At 41.1% G+C, this 17824-nt stretch overlaps 1 protein-coding gene across 1 annotated transcript in view; it reads left to right on the top strand.

Annotated features, from left to right (window-relative positions):
• TMEFF1 (transmembrane protein with EGF-like and two follistatin-like domains 1) overlaps window positions 1–17824 on the top strand; it is a gene marked incomplete at its 5' end in the record, with an annotated part of 50195 nt that overhangs the window by 24721 nt on the left and 7650 nt on the right. Inside the window, 2 exons of the mRNA XM_010018559.1 lie at window positions 12463–12611; window positions 13467–13532. Coding sequence (XP_010016861.1) covers window positions 12463–12611; window positions 13467–13532 — 215 coding nt within the window. The remainder of the gene's footprint in view (window positions 1–12462; window positions 12612–13466; window positions 13533–17824) is intronic.

Genomic DNA, 17824 nt, shown 5'->3' with positions numbered 1-17824 from the left:
GATTTCCAGCCTAAATAACTTAATCTCATTTTATTTGTTCCAGTATCTTCGACCATTATAATAGGCTTTAGCAATATTCACTCTCTGTTTAGACTTAGATTTGAATCGGGCTCTGTTAACATGGATTGCCTTCACAAGGTTGATTTTGAGAAGTCACATAGAAGGTCATAGACTTACTTAAGCAGAAGTTCAGAGTTGACTTCTTTTTTTCCCTAAAATCAAAACAGTTATTTACCTGGCAGAAACAAGATGGAATTGAAATCTTCTTTTGGGAACATCTTATAGAGCACCCTTTAAAATACTTTTTACGTTTTATTTTCACTCACTTACCTGCTGGGTTTCAACATGTTTTCAACCTCATAAAATTATATCATGACATAAAATTATTGGCAGTACAAGTACCTTTCATCAGACTTGTATAAACATTTCTAGGCTCATATTATTATTTAATTCAATTTTGCAGCATATTAAGACCGCTATCACCCCTAGTTCTAGCATATCACACCCACACCCTGATTTCATAAAAATATTCTGGTTTTATCTTCCTTTGTAAGCAGGAGAATGGCCACTGTAACTGTTTTGAATAGTGAGGTAATGTCTACTGAATCACAAGCAAAAAGTACATTTAGTTCCGTCCAAGTAGACTTCTTAGGCTTGGGTAACGCTTGCACTTTGTGATGTTAAGACTTAATAAAGTGATTCACGTGATTACAGAAGGCACTTTAAAAGGATTTTGCTTCATGATAGTAACTGAATGAGTTAGTTGAACTGTCTCCTAACACGCAGTAGATAATCTCAATCCATATTAATGAGATGCTAATACTTACAGTAAATATACAATTATGCATTTTTTTATCCTTTCCCAAACCATGAAATCTGAGGCCTTGTAAACATCAGTTCCTTCTGTTCTGAGTGCTCTTGAGAAGTAGAATGGAATCTACATGCCTGTTTTATGAATAGAGACTAAATTACGGATAAAATGATTAATCAGTTGGTGGAAGGGAAGGGGAGACATTTCTGCCAGAAAAAGTCAAGTGGTTTGAGGTAAATGGTCTGCCAACAGGCCATCCACAACAGCCTAGAGCACAGAATAGGCAGGATTTTCCCCAATAACAGAAAGATCCTGCTAAATACAATTCTATTTCGTATGAACTGTGGTTTGTTTTTTGGGCCTGAAGAGGTGTGGGAGTCCTATGCAAAAAATGGTGGTACCTGAAGACTGTAGGATGTTTCTTGCAACAAAAAAGCAGGACCAAGACCCCTTGGCATTTCCTGATTTTTATAGTTGGATTTGCTGTTGTCTAAGCAAGTCCTTTCTTCTCGGAGGAGTACAGTGATAGTGTGAGGGATGACAGGTCCATGTCAGAGCATGGGAAATGCTGATCTGACGTAATGGAAAATGATTCCACCATGAGAGTGGTCTGGCACTGGAACACGATGTCTGGTGGGACAGTGGAGTTTCCTTCCATTGAGATGGTCTGAACTTGATCAGATACATTCCTGAGCCAGCTTTGACAAGAGGCTTGGACTAGATGATCTCTACACTTCCCTTCAAGCCTAAATTATTCTGTGACTCTGTGTAGCTACCAAATCTTGTTGCCTTTTAAAAGTAAATTAAAACAAGGTCAGTTGTACACAGCTGAGATGCACTCCATATTACAAGTTAGTGATGTTATTTTTCTGTTGCACTTACTTAAATTGTATTTCTCCCTTGGAAAAAGTTAAAAATTTTTAGTTTTCATGTTTGGCATTAAAGCATATGGCTGTCTCTGATAAAAGTTGCTACATATGCTTTTATTATACAAAATCACACACAGTCTGAAGAATTCAGGCTTTGCACAGAGTTTTAGATTTGTATCTTCATTTTGTTTGATTTCTCAGAAACATCATCTACCTAAACCAGAAGTGGTTACAATGCATAGTAAATTGAATGAAAAAAATACAAACAACTTTATAATTTCCATTGCCTCTGCAAAAAATTTCAGCCAATTTAAAGCGGACTGATTGAGACAAAGAAATAAAGTCTGAGGAGATGGTTGTCATAAACAGCGTGCCATACAGAAAATAGAAAACTGATGTTCGACTGTATGCAGATTCGTACATTACTTCTTCATGTAAATGCAAAAGGGTTTTGGGAAAGAGGTTGAGGAAGAATCACAGAAATACATTTCTCCTTTTATTTTTCTTTCCTCATACAACTTATAAGTACTTTAAAAAGTTGTTACTTTATGGGCGGGCTTTTAAAGAGCAAAGAAAATCACTTGTAGATGCACCACTACTAGTCTTAAGTTGCATAAATACGTACTATGCCGTATTATCTGTATAGTGGTTTTCTGTAAGTCTGTGGTAACAGGATGCAGACAACAGGTTTCACAAGGATTTAGCCATGGGGGATTTTTTTCCCCCCTCTAGCAACAAAAGTGAAACATAGATTATATACATCATGGGAAATGCTGCTGTCTGAGACAGCTCATTCAGTATCTCCCTTTCTACCCTGCCCATCAAAATGCTTCTCTGGCCAGAACCCTCCTCTGCTGTGTTGAGAAGGTGATGTATTTTGCATAATCATAGAATCACGGAATGATTTGGTGCAAAATGTGTAGCAGGGGAGTGAAAAAGTACATGAAAGGTTGGTAAATTTAAACTTCTGTGTGGGAAAGTGGCCAGAAACCTACAGGTGTAGGCAGCACGAGAGTGGTTGTCTGTTTTCTGCTGGAATTTTGAATTGGAAATGCAGTCAGGTTGAGAAGTGGAGATGGAAGTGGCAGCACAAAGCTGGGGCCACCCAGAGCTGATAGGGTAAATCATGGAGTGCACCTACCCAGTATGGTTTGCTGTTGGTATACTCTGGAGTATCCAGACTGCAGTCTTAGCACGCACTTGACTTTTCAGTTCTACTGATTGTAGATAAGCAGATCATCCTATCAGTACACAATCAGAAGATAGCATACCGATAATATTGAAACACTTAAAATAATACAGTATGAATGCAAAACGAATGGAAACAGATGTGGTTGTAAAATCATCCTCATCAGTGTAGCACTTAAATGAACTCTTTCTTCAACAAAATCAGTGTATATAACTATTTGTGATACTATTGTGCCTATTAAGGACTCCAAGTGAATTTTTAAAAAACTCAGATAAATAATGTTCAGTGTAATTTTATAAAGCTTCTGAACAACACAATGGTTCAGTTTACTGCATATGATTGAAACTGAAATTGCTATTTACAGTCTTTGGAGAGCTGAATAACTTTTTTTTATTATTTTTTTACAATAGCCTCCTGCAGCACTGGCAAAGAAACTGATAACATAAACTTACTTGTGGATTTGGGATTTTTTTGTATTGTGATTAGAAAGGTGGGCTCTTAAGTATGTATATTTCTTCATAAGACTTCAATTTTCAAATGGTCCTGATTTCCATAAGTTTTTTAAGGCTTCTTACTATTATCTGGTCATTTTTTTCCAGAAGTTTCCTCTTACACGTACCAAAAAAGAACATTCTAATACTTGTCTATTAAATATAAAGAATATACTTATTACATTTATAGTAAACACAATAAATATTTATACTATTTTAATATTAACATTTAGAATATACTGAATCAATTGAAGAAAAGTGTTTTCAGCTCACATTTTCTTCTTGTAATGTGAATCATCTTTCCAACATAAAAGGTAGTATTGGTTATGAGGAGTTATATCTTCTGCTCTTACACTGGTTTATGTGGTGTATCCCTTTCCTCTTGCATGCTAAAGCACTTCTGGATAGCTGAATAAAACAACATGCCAACATCTAATAATTGTCAGAAGGAATGTTGCTTTGAAAAGCATTTGGAAGTATGTTGCAAGTTCAAGAAAATAATACCCAGGATGAGATCATGAATCGTAGAATAATGCAGGTTGGAAGCGATCTCTAGGTAGTTTTTGGGTCTAGGCTCTGTCCCTGAAGTGCAGCTGGGGATAGTTCGCTCAGGTGGCTCAAGGGCTTCTCCAGGAAAGCCCTGACCATCTCTATGAAGGGAAATTGGATACTTGGGCATTTGTTCAAGCTGCTTATTATTTGAGGAATGATTTCCCTCTGTTCAATCAGAATTTCTCTCACCGTGAGTTGCAGCTGTTATCTTTTTCCCGTCTACTTTGCAAGTCTGAGAAGAGCTTCCCTCTGTCTTCTCAATAGTCCCTCCTAGGTTGTCAGTGCCAGCAGTCACCTCCTTGGCCTCCTCTTCTTCAGGCTGAACAATCCCAGTGCCCCTAGCTGTTCCTTACACAGCACATGCTCCGGCCCTCTACCCACCAGACCCTCTCCAGTTTCTCAGAGTATTTGCTGTTACTGGGAGGTCCCAAAACTAGACAGAGTTTAGACAGACAGGACCTGATGAATGCAGAGTGGAGGACAGTCATTTCCCTTGCTCTGCTGGTAGCCCTCCTGTGAAGCAGCCCCCAGCCTGCTGCTCCCCTGGACCCTCAGGTCCTTTTCTGCAGAGCTGCTCCCCTGCCAGTCCACCCTTAGTCTGTCATGTGGCTTTCCCTTTATCTTCAGCCTTCAGGATGTTGTTCTACCTTGTCAAGGCCCTACTTGAATGGTCATCTTGCCCTCCATCTTATGCTCTGTAACAACTTTCCTTTCCTTTAGTCCCTAAATGGGTGGAATAAATTTCATTACTTTTAGTTTAAAATATAATTTTTCTTTCTTTTTTTTTTTTCTTTGATAAGGAAATAATTAACTTAAAAATAGCCTCACTATAAAGGTTCAAATGTGTCATGTTCTCTGGTTTACCTATATTTTGTTTTTTAACAGGTGAAACATGGAAATGAGATCCTGAGCACATTCAGGTTTTTTTAATGTGTACTATGCTGTCAAAGGTCTGTTTTGACTCATAATGTGGATTTTCAGAAAAGATTGACAACTGATCCCCAAGTAGACCTTTTGAGATTAGCATTTTACAAGATTTGCCTTGGGAAGAAAATGTGTCTCAGCAACATATAGATTCAAGTGGCCTATAATTTACATACTGTCTGTTTTCACCATGGCCAAACCAGAAATCCAGAAGTGTAAGTACACTTAGTGTACGTTACACTAAGTAACACTTAGAAATACCAATATGAACATTTTAAAGTCCCAGTCTACCTAATTTGTCTTCCAGAGAAAGGTATGTTCTATTTCAAGTAAGGCATGCTGGCTTATACTTGCCTCTTTTGGCCACTTTATCACTCATTTACCATAGCCACCATAGACGACCTTTCTTTTTTTGACCTTTTAGGGTAGGATATTGTATGCAGGTATTCATAAGGAAGGGTGTCTTAATCCTGTGTAAATGCAATTCACAGCTTTGTGGTCCAGCAGAAAAAAAAGTCCTAAGTATCTGTGTGTAAAACAAAACACACAGTTACAAACAATAGAGGAAATGAACCTAAACAAGGGATTTAGGATTGTGTCATGGGATTACTGAATCATGTAAAATTGGGCTACAGGAAATCCTGATATGAAAGGAATAATATAATGGTCTTTTCATTATACTGACTATTAAGAAAATGAATTGATCCTAGGTGGATAATTATCCAGGCCTGGGGTTTTTTTCATGTATATTTTTAATGATCCTTGCAGCAGTGCGTGCCAAGTCTTTGAAGGTTTCTGTTATTCAAGGGTGGATCAGCAGTTCACCACATATGCTGCTAGAAGCTCACTGCAGGAAAGGACTAAATTTCTACAGTGGTCAGAGAGCACCATTTCATGAATTAAAAAAGGAGATGAAAGAAAGTAGCTGAAGCTTACGGCATTTAAAGGGTCTTCTGCATTGCTGGGCAGAAGTAAAGGCCAAGAGGGTGTTCAAGCAGGGCACAGAGAAGTTTATAGAATTGAAATCTACTTTTTTTTGTGCTATGAAGGGATTTGAAAAAAGACACCAAAAAAATCTCGTGAAGATTCAGCTCTAGACAAATAAGCAGAGAAATCACTTCGAAAACCAGATTTTCTTAGTTCAGGTTTCATCTGGGAAGAATTGCACACAAGGGAAGAAACATCAAATGAAAGGTAATCCTTCATTTGACATGGTTATCTTCTTAACTGCGATTGCAACATCTCTGCTATTTCAATTTATCTAGATTTATTCCATCAGGCATACCCTTATCCATCTGTGTGCATTTCACACACTTTGTTTTATTCTAGTTTTTCCATTTTACATTTGTAAGCAGATGTGCCAGTAAATAGATGAGTACCTGGGAAAGTTTACTATTGCAGTTGGCTATTTGGAAGGCGTAGCAAGCACCACTGTCTGTCAGGACAGGCCAGAAAAATACATTTGTGAGCAAATCCCAGATGGGCACAAACGCAGCACCCTCTTCTGTTGGTTGGAAACGTTAGTCTCTCAGTAGCCAAGCCCATTCCACAAGTCTGTAATGCTTTTCCTTTCCCTTTTTTCTCTCTTTTCTTTGAATCTACCATGGTTTTTAAGCACACGGAACTTCCAACAAACCACGTACACCTTGAAGCCTGAAAACAAAAAAGAGCCTTGAAATGTGTTCTGATCTCTGGGGATCTAATTAATTTACTCATAGCAGCAAGTGCTCTTACAGCCTGAGCTCATTTCAGATGTGTCACATCATTTTACTAAACACGTTTTCTTTGTTACACCTAGTAGCCCCTAATAAATGAGTTGTACATTCTCATTTCGTATTTATTAAAACCACCTAGAAATTTTGTTTGGTTTAATTATAGCACGTTGCACTTTCCTGAAATTAAAATGCTCTTCTGTTTAACTAATGGTGTTGATGAATGAACGATACACATGCAACTTCTAAAAGCACATTGTCACAGCAAGCTGGTGCCTGTTTTCATAGGATGTCAACTCTCTGGTGACAGGAGACAAAAATGAAGTTTTTTTCTAGTACATCAGAAAAATACCTGAATGTGTCTTGTTGATGTTCCAGGGCTAAGCGAGAGAAAAGATCTGTTGAGGACACTGAGCAGCAACCCTCTCCAGGAAGACATCAACTTGGATTAACTACCCATTTCAATCTTTTTGGTTAAAACCAATAGGAATGTTACTGGGAAAAAAAAAGACTCCTGTAGTGCTCTGACTCTTTTTATTCCAATGTGACTTTTACAACAAGCTGTTTCAGCAAAAACTTGAAGCACTCATTCAGTTCTTTCTGGTATGAAACATCAAGCACTTTAAGACATTGTTAGTACACAATTCTGTTCAGTGGCTTTTTCTTAATTCACCAACTCTTTTCTTCTGAAGGTTGTGCTGAGCAGCCACACGTCAGGCTGAAGGCACCAGTTGGTAGTTTTCTTTGTTTTCATGGGACACCAAGTAATAATAAATAATAAAAATAATAAGAAATAATAATACCAAGTAATAATAAATAATAAATCTGTCACACACAAATTTATGCTGTCACCACTGCTGGACTTGAGGCAATTCTTCTGGGAAGTGATTCCATATAGCAGGAGTAAATAATTGGGAGTTACGAGAAAGGTACTATGATGTTTAAAAGCCTTCTGGCATCTTTTTTTTGCAAGCTTTTAAAAAGGGTTACTTTCCTCTTTCTGAAAATTTCCATGATTCTGGGGTTTATTTCCCAAGATCCTTTCTGATCTTGGGAGTCACTCCCAAGGAATAAACATACCTGTCAGAGCAGCACTTGCCTGAGAGATGGGGCTCAAGCTTCAGCTGCCTCTAATTAAATATCTCTAATTGTATAGCCTAATATTTTTATGCTGGGTATACGAATTCAGAAATATGATCAAAACCTTTGCATCCCTTTGCCCTGAAGCTAGGTTTTCAGCCCCGTCCCTGTATCAGACTGGTGGATGGAGGAACCCAGCCTTGGGGCAGGGCTGCCATTCATCAGTCATTCAGCTCAAGCTGTGCTGGAAAGTGTCCGTACCTGCACAGCCTTGCTCGGGAAGCTGCATGTGGCACTGCTGTCACGGACTGATGTACATGGACACAGTGCTGGTGGCAGCTAAGGCAGAAGTAAGAATAAGTGCTTAAAAGGCAGGATATTAGGAATTTTACAGTTAGGGTCTACTCTCTCTCTTCTCTGGGTGCCCCTCCTACATATCCTGGTCCCCCTCCATGATCTTGAGTTTTTCCAGCCCTCCTTCCTCAGCAGCTCTCTGTGTTGTCCTCTGCTGTCTTTGTGCTCTCTCACCAGCACAGAAGGAGCAGATTACAATGTGGGACTTCAATTCTTTGTCCAGTTTCAGTCTTCAGCTGTGAAGAAAAACCCCACAGTCTGTGGTGCCTCACACAGCTTCTCTTGCCTACAAAAGCCCAGATAAGATTTCTGCCCTTTGAGCCCCCACTTTTAGCTCATTAACACTGTCTCCTGCATCTTCTCCCATACTTTGTGTGCTGCTTGTATATAGTCTGTGGGATGGTTCAGACCCATGGGCTGTGCTTTTTAGTCTTGGGCTTTGACTTCTGCCGGGCTTTAGAACTCAAACTCACTGGTGAGGGGATGTGGTTCCCCTCAGAAGTCTGGATTTTCTGTCATCTCCTCAGTATCAAGCAATTGCTTGCTCTCCGTAGCTCTCTGACTTGAGGATGGAACATGTTTTCATTTGGGGATCTTCCAACACTTTCCTGAGGTGCCTTTTTATTTCTGTCTGTGGTGGTGGTCCTGTCCTTTTGCAGGCACTCAGCTGCCAGTTTCAATGTGTTTGATGTGCAGCATCAGAGCAGCAACTTGCTCTCCCACAGTTTTACCTTTCTTCACAAACACTGAGCAGTTAAAAACATCTTTGTTTCATGTTTTCTATTGAAAGCAGCACTCCTCACATTTCACTGCTCTTGTCTCACAAGACTGCTCTTGTCTCACAATTTGGCGCTCCCCGCCAGCCTGGCTGTATTTCGGGTGTAGTGCCAACCGGCTATGAGTACAACTTCACTGCACCCCACATGGACTCTCTGATGGTACAGGTTTCTAACACGTGCTGCTGGCCCCCTCTCTGCCACCCTACTGCATCCACGGAGACCCTGCATCAGAGCATCATATCACAGCCATGTCCCCACCTTAACTCATTCCCTTTCAGCCCTCTGGAAGACTTCAGGCTTTTCTGTTGGAATAATGAAGCGTAACAGTTTCAATTTGTTTAGGTACATCAATCAGTCCTGTTCAACTGTTATTATCCCACAGTGTACATAAACCACCTTCTTTTACACGCCAGACAGCTCTGTCAAAGCATCTACACCAGTACCTCAATGGCCAGGTGAAGGCCAGACGTACCATTTGGAATCATGGTCTTCGGCAAAGAAGTAGGTAATGGCATCAGGCAGATAATTAGATGCCATGTCAGGGGATGAGCATCTGAAATCGAACTTTTGAACTCCTGAGCTGCAACAAGCATGGACTGGTTGTAAATTCTGGGCAATGCCTGGGCTGAGAAAAAGTGTCACGTCCTGGATCCTCCAGTTAATGAAGAGCCATTAGACAGATGCAGCAGCTGGGAGGCTGGACTTCCGCAGATAGACTGCAAACCAAGGGCTTGGGCTCTGGAGAGAAGAGATGTCCTGAAAAGCTGTGCCCTTGGACAGGAGAAGGGTGCCTGGAAGGAGGGTGGTGTGGATCCTGGAAGAGGGCGCAGATCCTGGAGATCAGGGGCCCAAATGCCAGGGGATGCCCTGGGAATGCAGTTGGTTTTGTGGTCAGCAACGGCTGGTAACAGTGAGCCACAGTGTTGCAGAAGCTGTCAGGAGTATCCACCCCATCTCCCACAGGGAAGGGCGGTCAGTGCCTGGGGAGCATGTGCGTGAGCAGCAGGGGTATGGATGGGCAGCAGGCACGTGTCCCACCGGCTGGGGGGGGCTGTCCATCTGGGGGGGTCTTTCCATCGGGCGAGCCCCATTTAGCCAGTGGGTAGAAAGCACATATGGCTGCCAGCTGGTCGGGATCTGTTGTGCCAGTGCGGCCCTAATGGGGATTTGGTGTGCTTGCAAGCCTCCAGCAAATCCCAGCATCCAGGCTGGCAGCAGGCTGGTGTCTTGCTTGCTCCCACCCCTGGCAGTCACCAGGCCTGTCCGGCTCCAACAACACAAAGCAGCTGCAAGCCTGTTGCAGCTGGCCAGTGGGCTTCAGCTGCTTCATGCTTCACTTGTGGAAGTGTCACAAGCTCTCCTCTTGTAGTTTTTGGTGTTGTTTTTTGTTATTATTTTCCTGTCTTCAGAGGTAAATTTTAAATTATAAGAAGAAATTTTTGCATGTTGAAGAGATGCTTGGAGCTAATACTGAGAGTGTTTATCAGAAAAACGGGGTCAGGAATTCACAGCTACCACCAAAACAAGCATTTGGCAATGTGAAGAAAGTAAACATTTAAGATTAGATGCTAAATCTAAACACAGTGAATCACGAAAATGTATGCAGTTTCTAAGCAGTTTCAACTCTATCCTGCAATGTCACATGAGGAAGAAAAAAGTATTTTCAAAACTAACCGTATTTGTCACCAGGAATGACAAAACCCAACAGTAATTACAGTGCTACAGACCTTGGATGGTGACTACAGACAGATTTAGAGCTGTTTGAACATAGAAATACAGATGGAATCAGTCTATAGATACCTATACAAACATGACAAGGAGGGGTGCATGCAGGCAGTGGTGGTTCCTGAGCTTTAAGGCTGAGTGAGGGTGTCTGTAAGCACATAGGCAGTGTCATACAAATTAGGACTAGCTGTCTGCTTGTGTGTGTCAATAAACGTGCGCAACTGCTGAGCCTTTTATTTGCATATAGTAAATCCTGATAAACTCCTCGTTAGGCTTATTAGGCTTAAAATCATGCAGAAGCATGTAGACAAAAGAGTCTTTCCCTTCCTGGATCAAAGGTTTACAACCATTACCATTTCTAGTAAGAAAAAATATCATATGATGTTCATCATATTGATACTTAGTGGCTTCATGAGTACTTTGAAGTGGGTCACTAAGAGGTACAGAGGCTTATTACTGGGGCAATTTTTGAGTACTATTAGGTGCACTTAAAAACCTGTTTGCACTAGAGGTGTTCTTTTGTCTAGCAACAACCTGAAGTTCACAGGAGTGAAATATTACTGGCAAAACTAGCACCTGTAAATTTTGGCAACAAAAGGTGCTGGCGGATAAAGAGTGAAAGGCACACTGACCATCTTCAGTGCTTCTGCAGCATGGAATTGAGTTCCACTGCAAGACTTGTCACTGACTTGAGGCACACATACACCTATTTAGTAATTTAATTGTACCTGGAACAGCTGGAAAGGGCATAAAAACCCTGGCAAATTGGTAGCTCAAGTTTTTTTCCCCACCCCATGTTTTATAACAGTGAATCATGATGAAGCTAGCAGCAGCTTCTAGAAGTCAGACCATGTTCCCCCTGTGCAGAGCTTTCTGGTAAGGAGAGGATCATGTACTCATTGGCACTTTCTCAGAAGATGTATAGCAGCTCTTCTTGCTCTCATGGCATCAGGAGGAACTCAGTTGAATGCTGGACATGGTACCCACCTTGGCCCATGTTCTGCAGACAAACTCCTTACTTTTCCCAGTCCAGAGGCGGAGCTGAGCTTGCAGAGCAAAGTGACACACACACAGAAACTGTCATTCAAAAACAGAAGTTCGGTTAAAAAGTAGAGTATTGATTAAAATAAGCAAGAGGGCTGGCGATTTGAAAGCTGGAAAGCTTTCCTCTGACATTCACACCTGTAAAATTTCAGGCCTTTTTGTTGGGGCAGCAAAACTATCTAACTGAAAACAGGTAAGTCACAGCCCAATCTAAGTCTTTGGCTGTCCTATATTTGTGTGGTTAGGAACCAATTACATGCTACATCTTCATTTTTCCCACTTTCATTTTAAAATCCCAAGTTGCAAATTATATGGAAAATGCCACATCTAAAACAATCAAAGTGTCAATTGGATGCAAGATAAAATAATTCGGATCACATAATCCTGTTTTAAATACAACATAAAACCCCCACTGTTAACTTTCAAAGGTATAAATGAACGTCTTGCTGAAATGACATGGTTAACTGAGCATATTGATTCTGTACAACCTCTGAAATAGAAAATATCTTTTTACTGCTTACCAGAAATGGGAATCCTTTTTTTTCTGTTTCCCTCTCAGGGATTATGACAATCCCCAGAAGGAGAATATTCATCTGGTTTTGAGAACAGACATCACAAACTGTTGTATTAATGTAGTATATCTTCCTAGCAATGTGTTATCAATTTTCAGGTGTTAATCAATGAGATTGATATCACAGTAAAATGACCAGAAATATCAATACCTTATTAAAAAACACACTGAAGCACCTATTCATAATTCTCTATATTCTGCTTGGAAGCCTAAGACATCAACAAATTCTTCCACATCCTCACACAGTATTCTCTTCTCTCCTGGCATTAGTGTCTGAGCTAGTGTTTGCTCAGGACTCATCAGGACTTAGTTTTTATTTGCTGGATGTCAATTTTGTTTTGCTGTATGTTTCAATTAACAGGTGTGTATGTAATATAGACTGCAGTGGATACAGTTTTAATCCTGTATGTGCTTCTGATGGAAGTTCCTATAACAATCCATGCTTTGTCAGAGAAGCATCGTGTCTGAGGCAAGAGCAGATCGACATCAGGCATCTTGGACACTGCTCAGGTACACTTAAGTTTGGTTTTCTGGTAAATGTAAGTTGTGATGTAAGTGGGCTTGGTACAGCTTTCCCTTTTCAACTTTTGATCAGAAGTCACTGATCCAGTTATCATCAGTGAACTCTCCACCTGTATTTTAGAGTTTCCCTCACAGAGGTATGTTTACACTGCGTACATATGATGTGCTGAGTTTACATAATCTTGCTCTGGCCACTGTTACTTGGAAAGACAGCAAAAGCTCTTATGAGAATCTAAGTGATAGTCCAATGTGTCTTACACGAGGGGGTAGTAGGAAGTATGAGAGCAAAAGGAATACCGATGTATGGGAAGTGTTCCCTCTTGCTGCTGTGGGCTTTACAATGTGCTTCCAAGGTGAGTCAAGTTGGGCCCTGATTGCACAAATACCCATTTCTTTTTCAGTGCTGGCATGGTCCACTGAATCCTTTTGTCTACTGCCTTGTAGTTAGTCATGTGCATGACTCTTGAGTTTTGGGATCTTGCAGTTAGGACTTTCTCATGGGAATAAGAGCTTTCCACCATCTCTTTGCCAGTTACATCTAGATCTGTAACGTAGACAATTCCAAAACCAAAACCAGACTGTCACCAAAATAACCTAGGCCCATACCATGGAAAAGTTTTTGGTTCAAAGCCTACAGCTTGAGGTGTGCCACGTCTTGGTCTGGACACCAGGTTACTGACCTGGTGTGCTGCTTGTATGGGGGGAACAATGTGGGAATGTGTCCAGGTTTACTGCAATTTAAATAATTCTTTGAATACTGTTCTGGCTTCTCAATGACATACATGCAGTGGTCTGGAAATAAGCCTTTCCTAATAGCTATCCATGCATGTATTTATCACCTAGAAACAGATGACACGAACGCCGTTGGAAAGAAAGATGATGGCATGCAGTATCGGCCAGAGGTGAAAGGTACTGTGCTGACTTTGTGCTCTTTGGTTGGAGTTTCACAAGACTGGAAAACAGAGCATGCAGGTCCCTTCTTGTCTGCCTTACAGCTTTGATTTCTGTAACTGAGACAGAGCTGTTAAAAGCTTTTTTCTTACAGCACGTTGCAAGGCTGGAAAGAAAATGTGTATGATTTGTTGTGAGTTTTGCCTGCTGTATTCATCTAAGATGCTCAGCTGCTCACCACCCTATGCAGCGGTCACAGGCTTAGGCTCCCCACAAGTGCTGTGAAAATTACTTACTGGAAGACACCAAGCTGACATTCCTGATGAAATGACACAAGCCTCCCTCCTGCAACCCCATCTTTTCTGTTAACTTCTGGGGGAAAAAAAAAGCAGATTCTATATTTGTTAGGTTGTTTTTAAATATTTTCAGTAAACTAATACACTGAGTCACATTGGTTGAACATGTCTTACCTGTATGAACCTTACCTTACCCTTAATAACCTTAGTATAAATGAAACAGGGCAGAGTTTCACTTTCTGCTCTTTTTACCTGGTAGTAGCCCATGTGTTAGGTACATTCTCAAAACAAAAATATGAGCTTCTGCATATCATGGCTCTTGCTCAAAGTGTTGCTGTCCAGGTAAAAAATGCCTCTGCCTTCCTCAAGTTATTGACAAAAGGCAGATCTGCATAGGTTTTAAACTTTCCTCCTCTTCTCTCACAAGTAATGGCACAGAACAGAACAGAATAGAATAGAACTATTTCAGTTGGAAGGGACCTACAACGATTATCTGATCAGCCTGACCAATTTGGGACTGACCAAGCTGAAGCATGTTGTTAAGGGCATCATCCAAATGCCTCTTAACTTAAAGCACTGAAAAGCTTGGCACATCAACCACCACTCTAGGAAGTCTGTTCCAGTGTTTGACCACCCTCCCTGTGAAGAAATGCTTCCTAAAGTCCAGTCTAAATGTTGCCAGGCACAGCTCTGAACCATTCCCACACGTCCTATCACTGGGTGCCAGTGGGAAGAGACCAGCACCTCCCTTTCCACTTCACCTCCTCAGGAAGCTGCAGAAAGCAATGAGTTTGCCCCTCAGCTTCCTTTTCTCCAAACTAGACAAGCCCAAAGTCCTTAACCAATCCTCACAGCACATTCCTTCGAGCCCTTTCAGTCCACAGACACCCAGTGCAACATCTCCTTGTTTTCCATACCCCTACCCCTTACCCAGAGGCTCTCAACCACTTCATCACTAACTTTAAGGGCTGTACAGTCAAACCTCTTCCTTACATAGAGCTTGACACCTCCACTTCGCCTGTCCTGCCTGTCCCTCCTGAAAAGTGTGTAGCCCTCCATCCCAGCACTCCAGTCACAAGATTCATTCCATCAAGTCTCACTGATACCAATTATATCAGTTCTGGGAACTAATCAGCACTTCCAGTTCATCCTGCTTGTTTCTCATATTACGTGTGTTGGTGTACAAGTATTTCAGGTATGTTCCTGAGGCCTCTATGCACCCAGGAGCAGTACAAATGTTCCGACTAGCATTGCTGCCCTCAGGCGATGTCATGCCAACCCTTGGCTTATCTACTGCAATGCTGTTGGTATTCCCTTTCCCCTTTGATTCTAATTTAAAGCTCTCTCAATCAGTTTCTCCAGCTTATGCCAAAAGATGCATTTCCCCTTTGGGGCAGGTGGATCTTAGCAGGCTGCAGCATACCTTGTGTATCAAAGGCTCTTTCATGGTCTAAAAACCCAAAGTTCTGGTGGAAACACCAGTCCTGGAGCCAGGTATTGCTATCCTGGGCTCACCTGTTTCTTCCGAAGTCTCCCCTCTTTAGTGGGAGGATTAAGGAAAACACTACCTCTGCTTGTATGTAGTTCATCATTCTTCCCAGGGCTTTGAAATGTCTTCTGATTGACCTCAGACTTTTTGCTGCTACATCATTAGTACCTCAGGAATGGATAGTAGTCTGAAGGTTGCACTAAGCTTTTTAATCTTGTGATGACATCCCTAATTTGGGCCCCAGGGAGGCAGCAAAATTCCCTGAAAAGAGGGTCGAGTCTGCAAATGGGATGCTTTCATTCTGCACAGGAGGGAATCACTGATGATGATAACTTGTTGTTTCTCCTCAATGCCAGTCTTAATGCATGTTTTGTTGTGAGGGGTATCTTGTCTGTTAGCTCTGGTCTTTATTTTTCACTGTCATTATCTTTGTTTTGCCCTCGCATGGCCTCCCAGAGTAAAGCCATTCCACCATGGCTTTCAACATTCCTTGTGTTCTTCTTGAAAAGCCATTCCGTGCCAAAAAGCTCTGTATATTTTCCTTTTTTCACAAATTCTCTTATTTTCACTCCATATGATGTACCAGTTGGAATGATTTAATGTCAATTTTCACTTACATTATGAAGGCATAAAAGGCACCAAATGGAATATACATCTTATTATGTGATGTAATGAAACACCACTTTTGGTTCCTATTCAGAAGAAGTTACAGCCTTTTATTCATTGCATGTAAATTGCTCTTGAAATCTAGTTAGTGGAGAAAACATTGTATGTAATTATTATTATTAATGTGTATAGCTTGTGCAGTCTCAAGTTTGGCAAATGATGTGCACAGAGGGAACATGCCTTCTGCAGAAAAAATGTTCTGAAATTTTTCGATGCAGTAGTCATGTCTCTTGAGATAGTGAGAGCCGGCTTTGAACGACTTTTTCTTCCAGCGTAAGAGAACAGTCCACACTTAACTTCTGTTTGCTTTTGCTTTAAATTCCTTTGAGCTACTCTTGTTAAACCCTGTTCTTTGAATGTTTAACACCTCCTAGTCTCTAGAACCACAGCTGTGACAGTCTCCTCCTGCAGTGCAAGTGGCATACTGAAGTTACATGAGTAAGGTCTCTTTTCCCAGATTCAGCTGGCTTACTGGTTTTGTTGTACCAAGATGAGCATCAGGGTTTCAGGTCTTGTGGATGCCTCTTCCTTCTTCTGGCGAAGCATCTGAACTAATACATCCAGTCACACTTTCAAGGCTCCTATACCAGTTAAACCTTTCACTTTGAAGCTCTGAAGCAGTCTAACAGGCGTCTCAGATTAAAAATGAATTCCCATCAATAGGTGGGTAAATGTCTGTTTTACACTAGGAATCACCTTCATTTAACAAGTTTTGCCTCTGATTTGGGTGGCCATGGCCATCCCACCTCTTAGGAGTTGCATCTTTCACTGGGCCTCACATTCTGTGTCAGTACATGCATTAAAACCAGACATGGCACAGCTATATGAACAGACTAAGGCCAGGCTGACAGAGCCTTGGGTGACATGGTCTGGTGTGAGGCACCCCTGCCCATGGCAGGGGGGTTGGAACTAGATGATCTTAAGATCCTTTCCAACCCGAACCATTCTATGATCTATAATTGTTTGTATCTTGTTATTAGCCTTGGATTGGGACCAAATGTGACAGTAATTATTGCTTGGAGAAGGAGGTAGGCAACAGTTCTGGGATGAGACATCTGCACTTTCCTCCTCTTAGACATACCACAACACAGTCTATTGCATCAGGGCAGTGGTGGACATCTTGTCAATGGTCAATGTTAGGCAGTGTTCTTCCCTTTTATCAAGTCTTCTGTATCTTCGAAGCATAGCCTGAACCAACAGGCTTCCTTATATCTAAAACCTCTACTAGATTCTTTTTTTCTCCTGGAACGTATTAGAAAGCATTCCAGAAGATGTTCAGGGAAGACCTAAACCAGCAGCTCTTTCTTGGTGGTGTTATTTCAAATATCTGCAACTGTGTAAGAGATTTCTTCTTCAAAGTCCCTTTTTGCTTGGCACCTGCAGTTCATTGTAATCTTGTACTTGTGATGCTATAGTCTATTGCTATGGAAATGAACATATTCCACAATTACACTCACATCTTTAGATCACTGCTCTTTAGAGAAATTCTCTATGAATTACCAACTTCCGTGTTTAGGGCTTTTTTATAGAAAATTTTGGGGAAAGAATGGTTGAAAATGTATGCAGCCTTAGATAGTTTTAGTAACAAGACAGAAGCATGAAAGATATTGGCACAGAAGGGACTGCCTTCCTGTGCAGAGCTGTCCTGACTTCCCTCTCCGTAAAAGCATTTATCTGAGGAAGACTAGTGTTGGAGTGTGTTTGATTTCAGCTATAGCAACCAGTGGTACCACTCAGATATGGGCTTTATCGAGTTGTTTTTTACCCAGCAATAGCAAAACATGGTTCAGATTCTTTCTGACCCTTCAGGGTTTTTTTCCTCTGTTGAGGCATTGGAGAGAGCTTTCTCTGTCTATGTA

The sequence above is a fragment of the Nestor notabilis genome, unplaced genomic scaffold (assembly GCF_000696875.1).
Source record: "Nestor notabilis isolate BGI_N333 unplaced genomic scaffold, ASM69687v1 scaffold8067, whole genome shotgun sequence".
In the NCBI taxonomy this organism is placed as follows: domain Eukaryota; kingdom Metazoa; phylum Chordata; class Aves; order Psittaciformes; family Psittacidae; genus Nestor; species Nestor notabilis.
This window is presented reverse-complemented; position numbering and strand designations above follow the sequence as displayed.